Raw genomic sequence first — 25,048 nt, forward strand, 5'->3', positions numbered from 1 at the left:
TGGCACACCCCACATTCAACCAAATGACTTAGTTAGCTTATTAATTACTCGGCTTGCCATGTAGGCTAAGTAGTTTTTAGGGTCAACAAGAGGATATTGCACAAAGATAATCAAGAGCAATTTTGGTATTATTTTGTGTCTCTTTATTAATTTTCCCTTGACTCTATAAATTTAACACTGCTAACTACTATATTACCTAATTAAAAAAACTATAGATCCGAACGCTGCAGGGGTGGGAATCGTGTTGCGGACGCTGTAGCTTCGTACTTTCAAAATCATGGAGGCTCTATGGAATGGGATTGTATAGGGCCTTATTTTATTTTCAATATTCTAGCGGTGGATGTAAGGCTCCGTTTGGGATTGAGGTGATTTTAAAAAAAGCCACTGTGAAAAAAAACTGAGGGTCATTTTTGTGTTTGGTAAACTGAAAAAAAATGGCTTATTTTGGAAGCTGCTGTGAGAATAAGCTGAAAATCAAAGGAAAAGTTGAAGCTGCTATTTGCTGCTTTGAAAAAAAGCCAGTTTTTTCAAAGCACACGGAGCTACAGTGCTTCTTTAATGAAAAGACACACTATCATCCTTCTTTTTTTTCCAAAAGCACTTTCAAAAAAAAATTTACCAAACACTCTACTGGCTTTATTTCACAGCCGCTTATTCTCACAGCACAGCCGCTTATTCTCACAACAGCTTTTTTTCAAAGCACAGCAATACCAAACCAGCCCTAAATCTTTTAATTAGAATTTAATAAAATTTATCATTTGACAAAAAAAATTTAAAAAAAAATACTAATGAATTAAAGAAAAACAAAAATGGACAGTCAAATAAACATGACGCCCTGAACTCCTGAAAGCCACACAACCCACCAAAATTTGTGGGTGAAGAGGGCAATTGTTGAAGACACGGAAATTGTTTTGCACGGATGGCCCTCAGTTCTTTAGTCTTTTTAATTGGTTAACAGTATTAACTTTAGAGCCAAGTGGAGGGACACACGTAGAAAGTCTAGTAAACAGACACAAAGGTACCGTTTGGTACGTGGGACGGGACAGAATGGAGTGGGACGAGGCGTTCCATTCCCCGTTTGGTACGCCTAAAAAGGGTGGAACGCGCTGTTCCACGGGACAAATTTTGGGTGAATTTTCGTTCCGCCTCACCCCCTGGAACGACTCGTTCCACATCCGTGGAACACAAAATTATAACATCTCCGTCTCCTTTTTCTTCCTCCTTGTTTCCATCCTAGGGCATCTTTGCTCCCTCTCCGTTCTGTCCCGTCATGTCCCGTCCTATCCCATTCCATTCCGTCCCGTCCTGTCTGCATACCAAACGATACCGAACACGCAATTGGTAACAACAGACCGGGTCTTAGCCCATTTATGCCAATGCGGTATGATAAGGTGATAAAAATAGTATTTTTGAAAAATAAACAAAATGTTGGAAAAACACTAATTATATAACTATATATAATCAAGCAAAAATTACTAATATTTAGGAAAATAAAACGAATACTGAATTGATCAAATAATTAGAGGCTAGCTCGCAAATTTCTCTGCAATGTCTTTAATAAAAGCGTGACCTACTTGTATTGATGAGTCTTACTCATATTAACGAGCATAAAAACTAAAAAGTGTGACATCGTAACATTTTAGCTCGCAACTCAAACACCTTTGATTATTATCTTGACCAAAAAAAAAAAACACCTTTTATTATAACACCAACACAAAATTTGGTCTATTTTTCGAGCAACAAGTGCACACAGTATATATACACACATACAGAATCAGATACACACATGTGATTATTTCTGTATATGTCTAGCGTAAGAGGTCCCCATCTCATCACTTGCCAGTTACCACTTGGGGCCACTGGCCATTATTGTCCGAAGCAAAAGACATCTTTTCCATTTGGCATTTGCTTTACCAAAACAAACATTCACAGTTTGCTTGTTCATCCATCCATGGCTCTTGTGAGAGCAGCTCAAGGAACTTCCGCTGATTCCAACAGTTGTGGGGGTTATCGTTACGACGTGTTCTTGAGCTTCAGAGGCGAAGACACTCGCAAGACTTTTACCGACCACCTCTACACAGCCTTGAACAATGCAGGATTTCTCACGTTCCGAGACGACGATGAACTTGAGAGAGGAGAAGATATAAAGCCAGGACTGCAGAAAGCGATCCAGCTGTCACGAGCTTCTGTTGTCGTGTTTTCGAAAGATTACGCGTCATCCAGATGGTGCCTTGATGAGCTTATGCTGATCCTTGAACGCAAGAGGACCACCTCGGACCATGTAGTTTTACCAGTCTTCTACGATGTCGATCCGTCCCACTTGAGGAAGCAGACGGGAAGTATTGGAAAAGCATTTGCTAGACACCAGAAAACTCAGTCGCAGAAAAAGGTGAAGGGATGGAGGGAGGCACTTGCAGAGGTTGCAGATCTAGCAGGCATGGTCTTACAAAATCAAGCTGATGGGTAACTTTCATTTCTCCATTTCTCCTCTTTCTTGAGTCAATTTGATACATGATCTGTAGGGACATTGATTTATATATATATATATATATATATATAGTATTCAATCTCCGTAGTGAATAACAATCCTAATTTAGGTCAACTTAAAGAGATCACATTTGACTCAACTTAAGGATTAGTCATTTTCCAAGTTAGTCTACCGGTTTGCAGTTGCATAAATGTTTAAGCAAGTGTGATAAAAAGTTGGGATGTAATTTTGTGCTGTATTTGTCTATAGTTCGTATAATTTCTGTACTGTATTCTTTTTTTTCCTTTTTAAATAAAGCCATCAACATATGTTTTAATTATCTAAATTCTCCAATTCATTATTTATTCGTCGAATACTTCCGGGAGACATGACATGATTGATATAAAATACACGACATGTTTGATATATTTTTCATTTTGTTTGTAAATTCTTAGGTACGAGTCAAAGTTTATCAAAAAAATTGTTAAAGTGATACGAGACAAGTTAAGTCGCACACCATTGAGCATTGAACCAAAATTGATTGGAATCCAATCTCAAGTCGAACACATCAATTTGTGGTTACAAGATGGATCAAATGATGTTGGTATATTTATTGTCTATGGCATGTCTGGAATAGGGAAGACAACCATTGCAAAACATGTGTACAATTCAAACTTTAGGAGCTTTGAAGGAAGTAGTTTCATTGAAAATATTAGAGAAATAGCAGATCGACCGAATGGCTTAGTTCAAATACAAATGCAACTTCTTTCTAATATTTTGAATGGTAGAGAAGTGAAAATACACAGTGTTAGTGAGGGAATAATTAAGATTGAAGGCGCCATAAGCTCAAGAAAAGTTCTGCTTGTTCTTGATGATGTGGACCATATGGACCAATTAGATGCAGTACTAAAGATGAAAGATCGGTTTTATCCCGGAAGTAAGATACTTATAACAACTAGGCATGAAAGGTTGCTAAAGGCACATCAAGTTACAAAGGTGCACAGAGTTGAAACTTTGGATTACAATGAATCATTTGAGCTTTTCAGCTGGCATGCATTTGGCCAGGACCATCCCATAGAAGAATACATGGAGCATTCAAAAATGGTAGTGCAACATAGTGGCGGACTTCCATTAGCTCTTCGAGTTTTGGGTTCTACTTTATCAGGGGAAAGTATAGATGTATGGGAAAGTGCACTAGAGAAGTTGAAAGTTATCCCTAATGGTGAAATCTTGAATAAACTAAGAATAAGCTATGACAGTTTACAAGATGACCATGACCAGAAATTATTCCTCCACATTGCTTGCTTCCTAATAGGAAGGGACAAAAACTACATTGTTAGAATACTCGATGGATGTGATTTCTTTACAACCATTGGCATTCATAATCTCATTGATAGATGCATGGTGACAATTGATAAATACGACAAGGTGAATATGCATGACATGATTCGTGACATGGGGAGAGAAATTGTTCGCCTAGAATCAGAAGAGCCTGAGAAACGTAGTAGATTATGGCACCATAAGGATTCTTTCGAAGTATTGAGGGACAAGAATGTAAGAAACATTCCATTTATGTCAATACACACACACACACACACACACACATATATATATATATATATATATATATATTTCTTCTTGTGAAGATTATCCATTTTAATGTTTCCTTTTTTTTTTTCCTTCAGGGTACACAAACAATTCAAGGTCTTGTCTTGGATATGCGTATGCACCTCGCAAACAGTCCAATAAACACAAATGAAACAATCTTAGAAACCAATGCATTTGAAAGGATGCAAAAACTAAAACTACTCCATCTTAGTCATGTACAACTCGATGGATGTTATGCAAAATTTCCTTTAGGATTAAGATGGTTGTGTTGGCTTGGATTTCCTTTACATTCTATACCTATTGATTTTCCTTTGGAGAACGTAATTGTTCTTGAAATGCAATACAGTAGCTTGGGACAAGTATGCAACGGAACAAAAGTATGTTACTCTACACATTTCAATTCATTTTCCTTCTTTTGTTAGTTTTTGATTTGTTGACTAATTGCATATGTTAGAATTAACTCCTACAATTTTTTCTTCTTTCTTTATCTACTTTCCAGGTTCTTCCGCCGTTGAAGATCCTTGACTTCAGCCATTCTCATGACCTCACTGAAATCATGGACTTCTCACTTTGCCCTAGTCTAGAAGAATTGATTCTTGTAGATTGCACAAGCTTGAAGAGTGTTCATGAATCCATTGGAAACCTGGAAAGACTCGTGTACTTGAATATGAAAGACTGCAAGAATCTTAGGATGCTTCCGAAGAACATGTGCATGCTAAAATCACTTGAAACACTCATTTTATCTGGTTGCTCAAGTCTAGATGAGTTCCCAGTGGAGATGATGAAGCAGATAGAGTCTCTGAAAGTTCTTAAAACAGATGGAATTCCATTAAATGAATTATGGCCAGAAAGAAGTTCAAGTATCTTAAGTTCTTTTCCATGCTCTTTAGTAGAGTTAAATCTCAGTAGGTGCAATCTTTCTGATGATGCCTTTCCTTGGGATTTAAGTAATCTATCGTCAATCTGAAGACTATATTTAGATGAGAATCCAATTTGTAGTCTACCAATTTTCATCAAAGGTTTGAGGAGGCTCGATCATCTCTCTTTCTGTGATTGTGAGAGGCTCGAGTCACTTGTGGGTTTACCAAAAGGATACCAATGCTTGTACGTCTCCCGGTGCAGATCTTTAGAAAAAATATCATATCTACAGGATCACTCCTTTAATTGGTCTCCTGAATTCCACTCCATTGGGGGTTGCGTCGACAACCTAGTTGAGTGGCAGTATCGGTACAAGTTAGAACCCATCGGAAGAGTTGATGTAGAAATGATTAAACTTTTGGGCTTGTGCAACTTGGAATCCCTGCCAAACATTCGGATGCACAAAATCGGTACAATGGTTGGTGTGATGATTGGTCTCCTGTCCAGGTGCTCTCTCTCTCTCTCTCTCTCTCTCTCTCTCTCTCTCTCTCTCTCTCTCACACACACACACACACACACACACACACACATATTCTCACATATATATAGGGTATAATTGGAATGAGTTTGACTAGTTAATGTGATTTCCTTGGCATGTATATAGGGACTGTATCAATATGGTATATTCAGCACATTTTTGCCGGGGAATGAATTTTTTCCGAGGAATGAAGTACCAGGCCGGTTGATCCACAAAAGTGGAGGGTCTTCCTCAATATCATTTACTGTGCCTTTACTTCCTGATCACAGAGGTCGAGGCTTGAATGTCTTTGCTGTCTATGAAAATGTTATTGATTTTTCTGATACTGAACTTGTCTACGATTGTATGGATATTCGGATGACTATTAAGGTGAGTAATAAGAGCAAGGGTCTGAAGTGGATCTATGTCCCATTAGTCTACGGTATTCCAGGAGAGGGAGAAGATATGACATGGTTGAGCCATTGGAAAATGGAGAACGAAACAATAGCATTACAATGTGGAGATGAAGTGTCTGTTTCAGTAATCATGAGATATCCTTGGTTTCAGCTCAAGGAGTTTGGTGTCGAGCTTGTGCAAGAGCACCAAAATAATACGATGTTAAGTACCCAACACAACACCAAATCAGATCCTAATTATCCATTTGTCATCAGTGGAGATTTGTCGATGTGGGAGCATATACTAGGAATATACTTCCTTGGCAGTTTCTCTAAAGAATATATTAAAAGCATGCCAAGATCTAATTTGATTAATCATCTCATTATGGACTCTGATGAAGAAGACACAGGTATGTTGTTTTGTTGTATTGCAATGAATTATACTTCATCCAAACACTTCGATGTCCATCCAAATTCATTTCAGACATGTTTTTCAGACAAAGAAGAAGGGCAAGAGGATGAACCTGATTACACAATTGCAAAGACGAGGGCTGCCAGCAATAACTACGGTCTCGGAGGCTGGAAGGTGCTCCTCATAGTTGCTAGCTTCTTTTTCACGCTTGCTCTAGTACTTTGGTCCTCCATCTCCTAGAAAAAGAAGCGATAGTAGTCCACAAGCCCTCCAAGACTTTGTAATTTTACTTGATACAAACATATATTTGCCTTCTCTCCTTGTTTTCAAGATGTTTTCTGCCTTCAAAACTTCGGGTTCATAGCTAAGCACTCTTAACCGCTTGAGATAAAAAAGCTCCTTGCAATTAGATATCGAAGTTCAAATGTGTTCAACATCATCAAATATTGCATAAATATAGCATAAAACACACCCAGCATTAACGATACTTAAGAATTTTTCTTCCCTGCTACTGATTGCTTTCATCCTCATACCAAAAGATAAACACATGGTTGTGTACTAACAGTAAATAAGTAAAGAAAAAAAAATGCTTCTATACATGGTAAGGGAAGGACTTTGACATAGATATCTTTAGCAATAACCGGCAAGAATCATTTCCTTGAATTGGAGGGCGGCACTAGGGAAAACAAAAACATCCTATATGTTAAAGTTTGTAGTAGTGTATATCTATTTCTGGAAATAAAGAGATCATTTATTTTGGGTTCAATGGGAGCAAGGAACAAGAAGAGAAGTTGTTTGGGTTAATATTTGAACTTTGGACTTAAAGGGAGGGAAGCCTAAAAAGAACTAATGTGAGGAGGCTTGCCCGAAGCCCAGCACCAAGCCCAACCATCCATCTCAAGACAGTATGGCAGCTCCTCATTAATGCAAAGGCTATATGCCTACAAGAGAAGTGACAACCGATGGAAATGAACCTACTTTCAGCCCAATAGCACTTTCTAATGGCAGAACATAAAAAAGATGATGATTCACTAAAGTGCTTTCTGGCAAAGCCTTCAAACAGCCAAGACAAAATGTCTATAAAAAGGAAGACAAGGTCCAGAGATAAGGACACTCAACCAATCAAACAAACAAGCATACAAACTTTGCTCTCAAGCCAGTTCATACTTTCTAAACCCTTTTTTAGCAATAGTTCCCTTAAAAAAACATCTTTTGTCTGGTGTAAAAGCTCTGCTACCTTCTCTAGATGTCGTAGTATCGATCCCGTCGTGTAAACTTGTTTACCATCCGTCCCCTCTTAGCACACAACTTTCGATAACCACAAAGAGAAGAAACTGCAAGACGTTCAACCTTGCCTGACAAGGTGAAATCTTGCCCAACTCTCTTTGTCTTGTCTTTCAATTAATAGATCTGGTACTATGATGTATTCTCCAGTATATATTCAAGTCATTTCCAGTCATTTGATGATCAAAGGTTCCATTGGTTCTCAGATCTGATTTATTTAGTGGTTTTACTGTCATAAAAGACTGAACAAGAACTAGGCCAATGGCTTGGTCAGATATGGACTTCCACCCTTTAAAAGCATACAAGATAACGAACTAAAAGTCTTTGATTTCAAGGCATAGAAAATAACTTAATATAGACTTAACCCATCGACGACAATCATTTGATAACAAGAAGTCAGAATAACTTGAGGCGCAAGTAATCGACTTAAACACACTTGTTCTACATCTGCCATACCGAGATGGTAGTGGCATACCTAAGCACTTAGTTAGTTTTGATTGCGAGCCTCAAGGCCTATACCTAAGGCCCCCTAAAATGCACCTTTCAAAACTAATTATATCCTCCGCTTGCAACCTCTCAACAAGCAAGAGCCCGACAACTACCAAAGTGCCAACTTCTCGGGGAGCTGTGTGCTAGAGTCAGGGACCCTCCCCAGCGGAATTCCTGCCCGAACATAGTTTTGGCACGCCCGATAGGAGAACAAGTCTTGTATGCCAAGAAGATGAAGGAAAATGCAAACCTTCAGGTGGAAAACAGAACAAAAACCACCCCCAATATATACCAAGATCAAACATGGCAAATCTCCCCGAAGATCTACAATGACCTATCTTAACAGAAAGCCCGACTCCTTCTGAGAAATCAGGAGCAAAGGTCACAAATGAAGACCTGGACGCTACCATGGTGGCTGTGTTAAGGAGTATGGAGAAAATCTCTCTAAAAACCAGAGGGGAAGTAAGTAGACTATGTTCCCTAATAGGAAATCTGCAAAGAATGCTAGATCTGGAGTACTCTACCCCAGAAAATAATCGTACTAGAGAAATGATGAAAGAATCCAGCCTTGTGATGGAGCCAGTTATTCCTTTGTTTCCTTTACTTGAGAAAAAGGGGAATAAAGGAAAGAACAAGGAAGGATCCAGAATTAGTTAGTTGGTGTTCAAAGAAATTCTAGAAGCAGAGTTGCCCGACCCTCTATTTTCATTAAACAGTAAGGGGCAGAGCGGGCAAGAAAGAACGAAGTATGGGATGCCTCAGTTGATCGAGGAAACCAGCAGGAAAGGAGAGCCTACCAAAGCAGACAAGCTTCCTCCTTATAGGCTACCACCATTGGCCACTAAAGGAGGAGAGGCCAAGTGGAGGAAGCCCGAAGCAAGAAAGGAGATTAACTCAGGCAACGATAGTAGCCCGAAGTGGGAACTTCCTCATACCCCGCCTAATAATACAGCCAATCAGCAACTCAGAGATGATTTGGCTGAGTTAAGAAGAATGGTGGTGAGAAATGCTCAGCCACAAGCTTACTTGCTGTTTAGGGTCACCTATCAAAAGCCCTATCCAGAGTTCGTTAATGAGTAAAATCCATTTGGCCCGCATACCCAACATTCAACAGAGAATACAACAATGTGTCCTCCAAGGATCACATCTTCAAGTTCTCCAACCATATTGTGGCATTTAAAGACAATCCAAACTATAAGTGAAGGTTGTTTAGGGATTCATTGACAAGGTTAGCATCTCAGTGGTATTCTCTTTTACCGCCAAATTCTATTGCTAATTGAAGGCAAATGGAGATGGCTTTCCACAAGCAGTTTTACAGGATAAAGCCATAGATGACCATTAACAATCTAGTTGAGGTGAAGCAATACGAGCATGAGTCTACTGAGGACTTCATGATGAGATTTAGGAAAACAAGAATGAGATGCCAATTCCCTATCAACCATGTCCAGTTTATAGCTATTGCTCAGAAGGCCTTAAGGCTGCCCTTGAGGAAGAAGTTTTATGATGTGCAGTTTAATGAGTTGCAAGAATTGGTGATTGCTGCCACCAAGTATGAGAAATTGTTGATCGAGGAACAACAAGCAAAACATTCCTCCAAAGCACCCACATTCTACAAAAACAAGACTGACATTCATCAAACGGAATTCAAAGGGATGGAGCCAGAAGGGAATTATGGTTGTGGACAAGATGGAATTGATATGTGTGCAACGAAGATGACCACTCCCTTCAAGCCTTTGATGGTGAAGGGATTGGTCCAACCGATTAAAGACCAGAAAGTGGTCATGAATGATGGTGGATTTGTACCAATGAAACACCCCAAGTATCAAAGTTATTCCTTCGATCTAACCAAGGCAGCAGAAATCTATAAAGAATTGGTGCGGGCAAGAGTGATTATGCCTAATAACACCAAAAAGTTGCCTAAACCCGAGGAATTAAGGGAAAAGAAGTATTGCAAGCCGCACTACACCTTCAACCACTCCATTACCAACTGTGTCCAATTTAGAGACCGGATACAAGATCTCATTGTCGAAGGAAAATTGTTGCTGGAAAAACCGCAGGCTAATATGATGGTTGATACTGAACATTTTCCAAAAATAAACATGATCAACTTGACATGGGCTGAGAAGGGGAAAGGGAAAGCCACTTGGGAGGTGAAGGCAGAAAAGAGGCAAGTCGATATGCCAACTAAAGGGGCTATCAAGTTGCCCGAGAAACCCAAAGTGACCATAATCAAAGGAGTGATGTTGTGTAGTAAATGCCAACGTGAGTGTGAATTGGAAGTACCAGCAGCAGGAGCTATCATTGATTAAGAGTTGATCAGAAGAAGAGAGAAATAAAAGCTAGAAGCCCACATAAGTATCTTGCGGACAGCTGAAAAAGAGACTTCAAGGAATGTCTTCCAAAGGTTGGAAATGGACTCTCAACCAAAGGGCTTGTCATAAGTGTTCAAAAATTACGAAGCTTCTAAGAAGGTGGAGGACAGAAGGGCCAAGATACCAAGATGGGTAGATGTAAGGCTACCCCAGCCAAGTTATACCAGTGGAGATGTTAGAATGAAAGAGAGGACTATGAACCCGGTCACGAAGAAGAAACATGACTGACTCAGGCGAAAATGGTATATAGTTGGAAAGGATGGGAAACCTGTCAAAGAGATGGGAGCCTCTATGATCAGAAGGGTCCAAAGGCAGCATAAGGCCCACATGAACTCATTGAAAGTCCCCACTGCTTCAGAAACCTTGGAGAATGTAAAGTTTGAAAGTGTACCTCATGGAGGGAGAAATCAACTTCATTAGAGGAGTAAAAAAAGGTGAAGAAAGCCAATAAAAATACCGAAGAGCAAGGAGATCATGTGCCGTAAACTCCTCATCCTGGGAAATACAGAATTCTGAGAAGGGCTCAAGAGGATATTGTGATGATATTAACCTCGAGGTGGAGCCCGGAGCCAATTTGTTTTGGAACTATTTCGCCCGAGAGGGGGATACCCTCACCATTGCTATTTGATACCCTTTATGAAGATATGGACCAAGTGCAGAATTTTGGCATAACTCAGGAATGAGGTTTGCTCGAACTAGTGCTACCAAAGGAAGCACAGGGCTGGTTGGATAAGTTCACAGAGTATATCCAAGGCAAGAATGATGACTTACCTGGACCTAGCAACTTCCACGTAAACATGACACATGTTTTATCTGTCATGTTTTGTGTCGAGTATAATCAACCTGCCACATTGAAAGGTGATTACATAGCGACAGAGCCTATGATAACACATGTTAGTGTTGAAGAAGCAAGACAAGAAGAACTCAGCCAAACGGTTTTGCCCGACCAATCAAGGAAGAAGCCTGAAAGAGTGTATTCTGACAAAATGGTCATCAGCCCATATATGTAACTGCTCATCTGGAGGGAGTACCCTTCAGGAGGGTCTTAATTGATGGTGGAGCTGCAGTCAATGTGCTGCCATACAAGCAAATGAAGAGAATGTGCAGAAGTAAGGAGGATCTCATCCCCACAAATCTTACAGTTTCCAGTTTCTTAGGAGCCATAACTATGACTCATGGAATATTGCCATTAGAAGTTGACTTGGGTTCTAAATAAATCATGCTGGCTTTTTTTGTTGTAGACAGTACTTCCACTTATGGGGCTTTATTGGGCATAGATTGGATTCATCGGAGTCTCTCTGTGCCATATACCTTACACTAACAAGTGGCTATCTACCATGAAGAAAGGGAAGCAAGACTTGAATTTTGGGAGATAGTGAAAGCCAAATCACGGCCATTCATCCCTATAGCCAACGTTGCAGAGGCCAACTTCTACAATCCCAGTGTTGGGATTCTTCAATGTTCAAAAGCTTCTAGAGCAAGGGTTAGCTCGTACAAAGGAAGAATGGGATCGGCCCCATACCATCCCAACTCCCCGACACCAGTAATGTCAGAACAGAAAAGGAAGGGCCAAGTGGTTGCAGTCAGGTCCTTAATAAAAAGAATGTTGGTGTATGGGAGAGAGAGAAAACAAGAGAGGGAGAACTCAGCCAAGAAAGAAAAAGATTAGAACAGAGAGGCTTCAAGTAGCCAGAGTAGAGAAGAGGTAGAGTTTTTTAGGAAGGAGTTAGAAGTAGCCATCCAAATGGCTGAATGTATAATAAGAGGTAGAGTTATTTAAGATTAGTGTATTCCCATAATCAGTGCCAACAAGTCGACTTCGTCAACTCTACATGATGCCTAAACTAGTTAAGTATTTACACAATCAATGAGGATTTGGTTGTTCGTCCATCAATAATAGGGGTCAAAGGATAGGGGAAAATGAGAAGGAAACTCCGGATGGTAGAGGGAAGGAAAAGGAGAGGGAGAAAATGAGAAGGGAAAAGTAGAAAAGGAAGGAGGAAAATGAGAGGAAATTTCGGAGAATAGAGAAAAGGAGAAGGGAAAAGAAGAAAAGCAGAGAAGAAGGGAAGAAGGGAAAAGGGAAGGAAGCTTAGGAGAGTAGAGGAAAAGAGGGAAATGCATAAAAATAAAAAATAATAAAGGAAAGTCGCCTTCATCATTATGTCTACTAACGGAAAAGTGCAAAATGCTCCCAACTTCCTTTGTTTCTTACATTGTAAATTATATTGAGAGACCAGTATTCCTACCCCAAGGATATAAACACAACTTGCCAAATCTCGTTACTAGACAACAAGTCTATAACTGCACAACAATTCGATCAACCACTTTAAATTCAACCATACATGTACCAAGATTCAAGTTTTTCCAAACTTTCCTTATGAAACTGTCTAATCATTACAAGTGCCACATTATTATGTAGTTCTATCAAGTTTTAATTTTTGTCTCGTAACCACATCATCTGTAGGACAATCAGTCTTACAGTTGAATATATAAACCTTTAAGATTGTGATATTGGAAACACTAGTTGGTGGGTTGATCGGTAGAAATGGTTCCAACAATTCAAGGACGAGAAATTAGTATTGAGCAACGGTCAAATTGTGTTGTATTTTATCACAAATTTTTTTTGTACATATTAGAAGTGCATTTTATCACAAAAAAGATAATTGTAATTTATAAAATCACACATAAAACAAGAAGTAATCTTTTCTTTTTGGCCGACCACGACTTAAAGAAAATGAAAACTAATGAAAAGAGCTTGAAAACTTTGAGTTTTAACGATAAGGACAAAATAAAGAGTAAAGTGAATAGTACCATGATTGACTTTTTAGTGTAAAAATATGGTTTTTCGTTAAAGTAAACAGTACCAGAAGCTTTGCGCGGTTTTTGGGTAAATGGATTTATAATTGTCTGTAAATTTCCCTGGAAGTAGATGGGAATGACCCAATTATATATTTACCCCTGCCCAGAGACATTTGCATTCCACCTAGCAAGCACCAGCTTTTTTGTTTGAACATCGATCCACATCAATGGCTCTTGTGAGAACGTCTCCAAGAACCTCCTCTGATCCCAACACTTTTCGGGGTCACCGATACGACGTGTTCCTGAGCTTCAGAGGCAAAGACACTCGCAAGACTTTTACCGACCACCTCTACGCAGCCTTGAACAACGCAGGATTTCTCACGATCCGAGACGACGATTAACTTGAGAGACGAGAAGATATAAAGCCAGGACTGCAGAAAGCTATCCAGCTGTCACGAACTTCTGTTGTCGTGTTTTCAAAAGATTACACAACATCCAGATGGTGCCTGGATGAGCTTGTGCTAATCCTTGAACGCAAGAGGACCACCTCGGACCATGTAGTTTTACCAGTCTTCTACGATGTTGATACGTCCCACTTACGGAAGCAGACGGGAATATTGGAAAAGCATTTGCTAGACACGAGAAAACTCAATCGCCGAAAAAGGTGAAAGGATGTGATAACTATAATATGTGCATGTGTGTGAGATGGTTAGGATATATGTGAGGTAGTTAAGTTGGTTAAGAGTCTATGGTATAAGATTGTGACAAGTGTCAACATCTTAAGATTCTTATGTTAGCTTAGTGTCTAAGCAATGTAGCTAGATATATACACAATGTAATCAGTGTTAATGTTGTTGAATTGTTAAAAGAAATATACATACACTTTCTTTCTCTCTATCTATTTCCTTCTCTCTGTTTACATGGTATCAGAGCCTGAAAAGCTTCGGCTTGAAGGTTTCTCGATCTTCTTCTTCTGCTTCCGCTCTATATTCTTCATCAACGTTCATTCTTCTTTTTTCTCCAGGCCTTGATTTTCTCTGTGTCTTCGACTGGGTGCAATTTTCTTTTTGCACATCAAGTGTTTGTTATAATTCCTCTAAGAAATTCTTCATTTCGATTTCTTCCTTCTTCGGGTACAATGGTGACTTCTGCTCAACTGCAGATTCTTCAATCTCCCATCACGTCTCTCATATCCACAATTTCTTCTTCTGTGACTGTCAAACTCGATGATTCCAATTATCTGACTTGGAATTTTCAGATCGAATTGCTCCTTGAAGGCCATGGTCTTATGGGTTTTGTCGATGGGTCTCATCCATGTCCTGCTCGATTCAATGTTTCTATTTCTGAAGGTTCCTCTGTCCCTTCGAGTGATGGTTCATCTTCGACTGAAAGTGATGATTTCAAGGTTTGGAAAATACACGATCGGGCATTGATGCAATTACTTACAGCTACTTTATCTCCTTCAGCAGTTTCTTGTGCAATTGGTAGTTCCAGCGCTCATGATCTGTGGCAGCGTCTCAAAGAACAATTTTCGATTGTCACTAGAGCTACGATTTCATCTGAATTACAGAACATCAAGAAAGGTACGGATTCGATTTCGGTATATTTGCAACGCATTAAAGAAGCTCGTGATTATCTGTTTGTTGCTGGGGTTCAGTTCGATGATGACGATATTGTGATTTTGACCTTGAATGGTCTCTCATCTGAATATAATACTCTGCGCTCTATCATTCGAGGCCGTGAGAATGTCATTTCCATGAAAGATCTCTGATCTCAGTTACTTGCTGAGGAAGCAATGGTTGAAAACATTCCCATTACACCTTTCTTGTCTACTATGGTTGCTCGTAATAATGGCAGTGTTTCTAAATCTGACGGTCATTCCACTGATTCTTCTCCGTCTACATTTTATTCATCCGGTCCGTCTAGGGTCAGGCCAAACTCCAACAAGAACAAATACAAAGGGAAATTTCAGTACAATTCTCAGTCTCGATTTGGAAATTCCAAGTCCCCGTATGGCAATTATAATGTGCATTCAGCTCCTGGTATTCTTGGTTCTTCTCCACCAAAGCAACAGGGTCTTTCTAGCAATTCTTGTCAAATATGTGGCAAGTTTGGACATTTTGCTCCTACCAGCCGATTCCGGAATTCGGATAGTCCCATTTCTGAGGGTTGTCAAATCTGTGGGAAGAAGAATCATAGTGCTAAATATTGCCATTTCAGAAACTCTAACTCTTCTACTCAAGCTCCAACTGCTTTACATGTTTCTTCATCACAACATCATCAGCCAAGTACTCATTCTCAACAATTTTGGCTTACTGATTCTGGAGCATCGTCCCATATGACAGCTGACTTGAGTAATATGTCCCTGGCATCTCCATACCCTGCTGCTGAAACCATTCAGACTGCAAGTGGTGCAGGTTTATCAATATCTCATATTGGTTCCTCCACTCTTCATACTCCTTTCAAACCTTTGCAATTAAATTCAGTTCTCTGTGTTCCTGGATTATCTCAGAACCTGTTATCTGTGCATAAATTGTGCTTAGATAATCATTGTTGGTTGATCTATGATGCCTTTTGTTTTTGGATCCAGGACAAGACCACAGGGAAGATTCTATTTCAAGGCAAATGCAGTAATGGATTGTATCCCATACCTCTTCCAGCAAGAGTTCGAGCTATCTCTTCTCAGTCTCAAGCTGCCTATCTTGGCCGTCAAGTATCTTCTAGTCTTTGGCATAGTAGATTAGGTCACCCATCTAATTCCGTGGTTTCTGTCATGTTAAAGAAGTGTAATCTGTCTGTCTCCTCTGATTCCTTGCCTGTAATGTGTCATACATGTCTGGAAGGCAAGTTTTGTAAACTGCCCTTTGTTCAATCTGTGTCTAAGTCTCTCCATCCATTTGAAATCATTCATAGTGATGTATGGGGTCCTTCCCCTTGTACTTCGATAGATGGTTTTCGGTACTATGTGACATTCATTGATGAATGCACTAGACATTGTTGGTTGTTTCCCATTCTTAATAAAAGTGATGTGTTCTCTACCTTTGTTGGTTTTTCTAATTTTGTTTCTAATCAGTTTTCCACTTCCATTAAAACATTACAAAGTGATGGTGGGGGAGAATATCTTAGTAAATCTTTTAAACAGTTTTTGTTGGACAAAGGCATCAAACATCACCTATCCTGTCCTTATACACCAGAGCAAAACGGGTTAGCCGAACGGAAGCATAGGCATATCATTGAAACTGCTATAACCCTCTTACAAACAGCTTCCTTACCCCCAATTTTCTGGTCTTTTGCTGTCCAAACTGCTGTTTACCTTATCAATTGAATGCCATCCCCTATCCTTTCTAATAAATCTCCGTTTGAACTACTGTTTAATAGTATTCCTGATGTTCATCATCTCAGAATTTTTGGTTGCTCAGTATTTCCCTTACAAAAACCATATAACAGTACTAAGTTACAACCCAAGACCATCAAATGCATTTTTCTAGGCTATGCTTCCAGTTACAAAGGTTTCATTTCCTATGACATTATTCATACCCGGTTTTATATTTCCAGACATGTAATGTTTGATGAGTCAGAATTTCCATATCTTTCCTTGTTTGCTACATGTTCTGTCTCTAATAACTCCACCTCTACATCTGTACCATCTTCATCATCTCCATTCATATTAGTCACTGGTACCAATCATATTGTGTCCCTCCCACATTCTAGGACACCTATTATGCCAGAGCCTATGCCACATCCATGTCCTGATCAACACAGTGGTGCTTCTACTCCATTACAGTCCATTACTGCATCATCAGGCCATCAATCCTCTTCTTCCTTCCCTGTGGCTCCTGTGATTCCAGATGTGTCCTGTTCTGAGATTGTTCATGAGTCTCCTACTCTGCCTTCGAGTGCTCCTGGTATTGCCATACAACATGAGTTTCAACCTGACAGATTGCAGGTTCTTGTTCCTATTCCTCCGATGAACACTCATGCTATGCAAACACGAGCAAAAAATGGTATTTCGAAGAAGAAAGCATTTCTTTCTGTGATTCAAGCTGCTGATTCAGTTGATCTTTCTCAAATGGAACCCGCCACGTATAAGTCGGCTCTAACGTCTCCATTATGGTTGTCTGCTATGGAAGAAGAGTTGGCTGCTCTTAAGACACAACATACTTGGTCTTTGGTTCCCTTACCTCATAATAAGAATTTGGTAGGTTGCAAGTGGGTTTTCAAGCTTAAGAGACATGCTGATGGGACTATTTCCAGGTACAAAGCAAGGCTTGTTGCCAAAGGCTTCAATCAAGAAGAGGGTATTGACTATGGCGAGACTTTTAGTCCGGTTGTCAAACCTACAACTGTGAGGTTGGTCATAGCCTTGGCAGCACATTTTGGGTGGTCTTTGCGTCAACTTGATGTGAAGAATGCCTTTCTTCATGGCATTCTTAATGAGGAAGTGTATATGTCCCAGCCACCAAGGTTTAGTGATCCACATAATCCTACACTTGTTTGCAGATTGCATAAGTCCTTGTATGGCTTAAAACAAGCCCCAAGAGCATGGAATGAGAGGTTCACATCTTTTCTTCCTTCTCTGGGGTTCCTTTCCACATATTCTGATCCGTCTCTATTTGTCAAGCATGATGGAAAATCTGTGGTTATTCTCCTCCTTTATGTGGATGATATTATCATCACAGGGAGTGGTTCTGTCCCTATTGATGCAGTGATTAAGGCTTTGACTGAGGAATTTGATATTAAGGATTTAGGTCCTCTCCATTACTTTCTTGGGATCCAAATCACACAGAATGCCAGTGGATTGTTTCTCTCTCAGTCTAAAAATGTGTCTGATTTGTTGCTTAAAGCTGACATGGTTCATTCTAAGTCGTGCTCCACACCTTGCTTACCGTATAATAGGTTATTGAAAGATGATGGCCATCCTTTCAATAATCCTTCCCTCTATAGAAGCATTGTGGGTGCTCTTCAATATCTCACTTTCACCAGGCCCGATATCTCTTTCTCGGTTCATCAGGTTTGCCAATTCATGCACTGTCCGATGGACTCTCATTATGCTGTTGTGAAGAGGATTCTTCGTTATTTAAAGGGTACTATAGAACTTGGCATTCAGTTTCGAAAAGGAGACTTGAAACTTCATGCATTCAGTGATGCGGATTGGGATGGAGACCCTAATGACAGACGGTCTACTACTGGTTTAGTTGTGTTTCTCGGGCCAAATCCCATTTCTTGGTCATCTAAGAAACAAAACACAGTTTCTCGTTCATCTACCGAGGCTGAATATCGTGCTCTCTCCAGTACATCTGCGGAAATTGATTGGATCACACAGATTCTTCACTTTATGCACATTGATGTGCCTTGTCCGACGACCCTGTACTGTGATAATCTTTCTGCGATTGCCCTTGCATATAATCCTGTCATGCATCAGCGGACCAAACAGATTGAGGTAGATGCTCTTACAAAATCAAGCAGATGGGTAACTTTCATTTCTTCATTTCTCTTATCTTTCTTGAGTCAATTTGATGTATGATCCGTAGTGACCTAGATTTTTATATATTTATTAATTCAATCGCGGTGACAATCCTAATTTAGGTCAACTTAAAGAAATCACACTTGGCTCAACTTAAGGATTAGTTATTTTCCATGTTAGTCTACTAGTTTGCAGTTGCTTAAATTTTTTTAAAGAATAATGTTAGAAAGATCAATTTTTTTAAACCAAATAATATGATTGTAGATGATTAGATTATTAATTAAGTATCGATTAACGTGCTTATTTTTTTATCAATGAGACATAATTTGGTTTACAAATTTGGACTACAATTTCAAAAATGCTATTCTCACTATCTAGTTGTACCATATCTCTAATAGAGATGAGATCTGCATCCGTTGACAGGCTCTACCTCTATCGGAGAGATGGTACAAATAATTGTACAAATAGATAGTAAGTGTAGCGTTACTCTTAAACTTTTGGTCTCTCTAACATTGTCCTTTTTTAAAAACAGGTGTGGAAAAAAGTTAGGATGTAATATGTGTTGTATGTGTCTAAATTCGTATAAATTCTGCGCTTTATTCCTTTTTTTTCTTATCAGTTTTGTCAGCAGTCATCTTTTTCCCTTATTTAAATAATGGCCATGAACAAATGTTTTAATTATCTAAATTCCCCAGTTCATTTTTCATTTTGTTTGCAAATTCTTAGGTACGAGTCAAAGTTTATCAAAAAAATTGTTAAAATGATAGGAGGCAAGTTAAGTCGCACGTCATTGAGTGTTGAACCAAAATTGATTGGAATTCATTCTCAAGTCGAAGACATCAATTTGTGGTTAGAAGATCGATCAACCGATGTTGGCATATTTATTGTATATGGCATGTCTGGAATAGAGAAGACAACCATTGCAAAACATGTTTACAATTCAAACTTAAGAAACTTTCAAGGAAGTAGTTTTGTTGAAAATATCAGAGAAACAGCAGATCGACCAAATGGCTTAGTTCAAATACAAATGCAACTTCTTTCTGATATTTTGAACGGTAGAAGAGTGAAAAGACAAAGTGTTAGTGAGGGAATAATTAAGATTGAAGGCGCCGTATAAGCTTTAGGAAAGTTCTGCTTGTTCTTGATGATGTAGACCATATTGACCAATTAGATGCAGTACTAAATATGAAAGATCGGTTTAATCCCGGAAGTAAGATACTTATAACAACTAGGCGTAAAGGGTTGCTAAAGGCATATCAAGTTACAAGGGTGCACAAAGTTGAAACTTTGAATTACAATGAATCACTAGAGCTTTTCAGTTGGCATGCATTTGGCCAGGAACATTCCATAGAAGAATACATGGAGCATTCAAAATTGGTAGTGCAACATAGCAGTGGACTTCCATTAGCTCTAAAAGCTTTGGGTTCTTCTTTATCAAGGAAAAGTATAGATGTATGGGAAAGTGCATTACATAAGCTAAAAGTTATTCCTAATGGTGAAATCATGAATAAACTAAGAATAAGCTATGACAGTTTACAAGATGACCATTACTGAAAATTATTCCTCCACATTGCTTGTTTCCTAATAGGAAGGGACAAAAACTACATTGTTAGAATACTCGATGGATGTAATTTCTATACAATTGTTGGCATTCAAAATCTCATTGATAGATGCTTGGTGACAATTGAAGGATGCAACAAGGTGAACATGCATGACATGATTTGAGACATGGGAAGAGAAATTGTCTGCCTGGAATCAGAAGAGCCTAAGAAACGTAGTAGATTATGGCACCATAAAGATTCTTTCCAAGTATTGAGGGACAAGAATGTAAGAAACATGCCCTTAATGTCTATATATGTATTTCTTCTTGTGAAAATTATCCACACTAACGTTTCCGTTTTTTCCTTTAGGGTACAAAAAAATCCAAGGTATTGTCCTGAATATGCATATGCATCTTGCACACAATCCAATAAACACAAATGAGACATTCTTGGAAACCAATGCATTTGAAAAGACACGAAAATTACAGCTACTACATCTTAGTCATGTACGACCAGATGGATGTTATGCAGATTTCCCTACAGGATTAAGATGGTTGTGTTGGCTTCAATTTCCATTGGACTCTATACTTATTGGTTTTCCTTTGGGGTGTCTAATTGTTCTTGAAATGCAATATAGTAGCTTGAGACAAGTCTGGAAAGGAACAAAAGTATGTTACTCTACTCATTTCAATTCAGTTTTTTATTTTTTGACCAATTGCATATGTTAAAATTAACTCCTACACATTTTTTCTTTCTTTGTTTTTATTTTACAGTCTCTTCCATCATTGAAGATCCTTGACGTCAACCATTCCCATGCCCTCACTGAAATCTTGGACTTCTCACTTTGCCCCAGTCTAGAAGAACTGATTCTTGTAGATTGCACAAGCCTGATTGATGTTCATGAATCCATTGGAAACCTGGAGAGACTTGTTTACTTGAATATGAAGGATTGCAAGAATCTTAGGATGCTTCCAAAGAACATGTGTTTGCTTAAATCACTTGAAACACTCATTTTATCTAGTTGCTCAAATCTTGATGAGTTTCCGATGGAGATGATGAAGAAGATGGAGTCTCTGAAAGTTCTTAAAGCAGATGGAGTTCCATTAAGTGAATTATGGCCAAAAAGAAGATCAACTATCTTGAGTTCTTTTCCATGCTCTTTAGTAGAGTTGAATCTCAGTAGGTGAAATCTTTCTGAAGATGCCTTTCCTACGGATTTAAGTAATTTATCCTCAATACAAAGACGATATCTAGATGAGAATCCAATTTGTAGCCTACCAGTTTTCATCAAAGGTTTGAGGAGGATCGATGAACTCTCTTTTTGTAATTGTAAGAAGCTTGAATCGCTTGTGGGGTTGCCGAGAGTACACAAAAAGATGGATGTATCCGATTGCATATCATTGAAAAAAGTAACATATCAATTGTTTGTGGGGCTCCAACTAGGAGTCTGGGGAAAACACAACGACAACATGGTTGAGTGGCAGTACATGTTCAAGTTAGAGTCTATTGATAGAGTTGATGTGGAAATGATCAAACTTTTGGGCTTGTTCAACTTGGAATCCATGCCTGCAATTCGAATGAACAGCCAATTAGAATGCATCAATTCAAAAGATGATAGATGGAGTCTCGTCCAGGTGCGCCTCTCCCTCTCTCTCTCACACACATAAGTCATATATATAATATGACTTAGTAATGTTGTGATGATCATGGCAAATACGTATGGACTATATCAACATGGTATATTCAGCACATTTTTTGTTGGGAATGAGGTTCAAGCCGATTCAGCTATAAAAGTACCAAGTCCTCCATATGTTTTATTGTCCCTTTACTCCTTGCTAGTCAAAAAATCCAAGGCTTGAACATCTCTGCTACCTATGCAAATGAGGAGAATTCTAATTATAATGATGATGATGATGATGATGATGATAAACCTCCAATAATAAGCAAAGTGAGTAACAAGAGCAAGGGTCTGAAGTGGATCTATGGCCCAGCTTTCTACGGTAATCCAGAAGATGGAGAAGATATGATATGGTTGAGCCATTGGAGGATAGAGAGTGAAACAACATTACAATGTGGAGATGAAGTGCTTGTTTCAGTACTCATAAGACCTTGTAAGTTTCAGCTCAAGGAGTTTGGTGTCGAGCTTGTGCAAGAGCACCAGAATAATATGATAAGTACCCAACACAACACCAAATCAGATCCTAGTTACCCATTTGTCATCGGTGGAGATTTATCCATGTGGGAGCATGTACCAGGAATATACTTCCTCGATTGCAGTAAAGAATCTGTTGATGACACTGATATCTTTCTGCGGAGATTTTTGAATCGCCTCATCATGGACAATGATGAAGAAGACACAGGTATGTTGTGTCGTTGTATTGCAATGAATTATACTCCATCCAAACACTTCCAAGTTCGTCTGTATTCAATTCAAAAACATAAATTTTATGTTATTTGTATGTTTTTGAGACAAGAAGAAGGGCATGAGGATGAACCTAATTACACAATTGCAAGGACGAGGGCAGCCAGTAACAACTGCAGCCTCGGAGGCTGGAAGGTGCTCCTCACAGCTGCCGGCTGATTTTTCACGCTTGCTCTAGTAGTTTGGTCCTCCATCTCCTGGAAAAAGAACCGACAGTAGTCCACAAGCCATCCATGAGTTTGTAATTTTACTTGATACGGACTATCTTTGAATTCCCTCCTTGTTTTTAAGATGTTTTCTGCCTTCAAAATATTGAAGTTCAAATGTGGTCAAAATCATCAAATATTGCATAAATATAGCATAAAATACATCCAACATTAGCGATACTTAAGAATTTTTCTTCTCTGCCACTAATTGCAAACAATCATGTACCAGAGAATATAATCAGATGATTTTATAGCAACAGTAAATAATTGGAAAAAAAATGATTCTAAACATACAAGGGAAGGACATTGACATAGGTATCTTTAGCAATACCAGGCAAAAATCAATTCTTTGAACTGGTGGAAAATATTTTGGCACCGGGGAAAGCAAAAACATCCTATCTGCTTATAAATGTCAAATTTACAGACAGTAATTGTGATTTACAACAAAATCATGCTTCTTAAAGACTCGGCTCCCAATGAAAATTTGTGTAAATTACATAAATATCAGTACAACAGATATTAGATTGACTAATATCAAATTAATTAAGAGCAAACAATTTCTTAGCCTGAGATCTAAGGACTATACAGCTGATTCAGCCTTGCATTGCTACTACACTATGAAAGCTGGTTTCTGCTTCTTCAGCCCAAACAAATTATTGAGGTCAGGAAGCATAGGAGAAACGCCCATGGTCTCTGGAGCCATGAAATTTACTATCTTCTCATAAACATTGTACCTGCAAAAGCATAATGCAATAAGCCTTCAACAATCTGGCCTAGTTTGCTCAACGAACGCTCCAAGATATTCCAAAACAAAATCAAAACAGTTTCACATAGGGAACCAAAGAATCTATTGATATCTATCTTATCCTGCGACTCTTAAGAGGCTCTTGTCAACAATCTTCCTCTTCTTACCATGCAACCTTTTCAAAGAATAAGATGTTGTATCTGCGAATAATAAAATAGTGCAAAGTCAGAATCAATAAACAATAGAAGTTTAGTTCATGATTGTTAGGAGAAATAACTGCCAGCTTGTTCCATTTTTAAGTTACAAAAACACAAAAACTTGAACAATAGAAGTTCAGGATCGATTAGGTTCCAAGCCCACTGTAAGCTTGTTCCATTTTTTTAATCGCCTCATCATGGGCACTGATGAAGAAGACACAGGTATGCTGTGTTGTTGTATTGCAATGAATTATACTCCATCCAAACACTTACAAGTCCGTCAGTATTCAATTCAAAAACATAAATTTTATGTTATCTGTATGTTTTTCAGACAAAGAAGAAGTGCAAGAGGATGAACCTGATTACACAATTGCAAGGACAAGGGCTACCAGCAACAGCTAAGGTATCGAAGGCTGGAAGGTGTTCCTCACAGCTGTCGGCTTATTTTCACGCTTGCTCTAGTAGTTCAGTCCTCCATCTCCGGGAAGAAGAAAAAAAACGACAGTAATCCACAAGCCATCCATGAGTTTGAAATTTTACTTTGTATAACATATTTTTGGATTCCCTCCTTGTTTTCAAGATGTTTTCTGCCTTCAAAATATCGAATTTCAAATGTTTTTAACATTATCAAATATTGCATAAATATAGCATAAAATACATCCAACATTAGCTATAGTTAAGAATTTTTCTTCCCTACCACTGATTGCATACAATCCCATACCAGAGAAAATAAACAGATGGTTGTACACTAGCAGTAGATAATTGAAAGGAAAAAAACAATTCTACACATGTAAGGGAAGGACTTTGACACCAGGGAAAGAAAAACATCACGTTTGCTTATAAATGTCAAATTTACAGATATTGTCATTTACAACAAAATCATGCTTCTTAAAGACTCGGCTCCCATTGAAAAATTGTGTAAATTACATAAATATTAGCACAACAGATATTAGGTTGAATAATATATCAAATAAATTAACAGCAGACAATTTCTTAGCCTGAAATCCAAGGACTATACAACTGGTTCAGCCTTGCATCACTACTACACTGCGGAAGCTGGTCTCTGTATCTTCAACCCGAACAAATGATTGAGGTCAGGAAGCATAGGAGAAACGGCCATGGTCTCTAGAGCCATGAAATTTACTATCTTCTCATAAAATAACGCAACAAGTCTTCAACAATCTGGCCTAGTTTGCTCAACAGATGCTCCAAGATATTTCAAAACAAAATCACAGCAGTTTCACATAGGGAACCGAAGAATCTATTATA

General features: G+C 38.7%; 2 protein-coding genes and 2 pseudogenes across 7 annotated transcripts in view; 3 read left to right on the forward strand and 1 right to left on the reverse strand.

Moving 5' to 3' along the window:
- The first annotated feature begins 1,877 nt into the window (after positions 1-1,877).
- LOC126628540 (disease resistance protein RPV1-like) overlaps positions 1,878-25,048 on the forward strand; it is an 88,807-nt gene continuing 65,636 nt past the window's right edge. The window contains exons 1-4 of one of the 6 annotated variants that reach the window (XM_050298272.1): positions 1,878-2,463; positions 2,923-4,021; positions 4,153-4,171; positions 20,597-20,877. In XM_050298272.1, the coding sequence (XP_050154229.1) occupies positions 1,952-2,463; positions 2,923-4,021; positions 4,153-4,171; positions 20,597-20,877 (1,911 nt within the window). In that variant the 5' untranslated portion in view covers positions 1,878-1,951. The remainder of the gene's footprint in view (positions 2,464-2,922; positions 4,022-4,152; positions 4,172-20,596; positions 20,878-25,048) is intronic. The other 5 variants (XM_050298270.1, XM_050298269.1, XM_050298268.1 and 2 more) reach the window with 5 other exon arrangements.
- LOC126628553 (uncharacterized) lies at positions 5,602-6,675 on the forward strand (annotated as a pseudogene).
- On the forward strand, positions 21,850-23,017 carry LOC126628554 (uncharacterized; annotated as a pseudogene).
- LOC126628555 (uncharacterized) overlaps positions 23,433-25,048 on the reverse strand; it is a 111,477-nt gene continuing 109,861 nt past the window's right edge. Inside the window, exon 4 of the mRNA XM_050298292.1 lies at positions 23,433-23,571. Coding sequence (XP_050154249.1) covers positions 23,448-23,571 — 124 coding nt within the window. The 3' untranslated portion in view covers positions 23,433-23,447. The remainder of the gene's footprint in view (positions 23,572-25,048) is intronic.

This window comes from Malus sylvestris, chromosome 7 (genome assembly GCF_916048215.2).
Source record: "Malus sylvestris chromosome 7, drMalSylv7.2, whole genome shotgun sequence".
NCBI classification, from domain to species: Eukaryota; Viridiplantae; Streptophyta; class Magnoliopsida; order Rosales; family Rosaceae; genus Malus; species Malus sylvestris.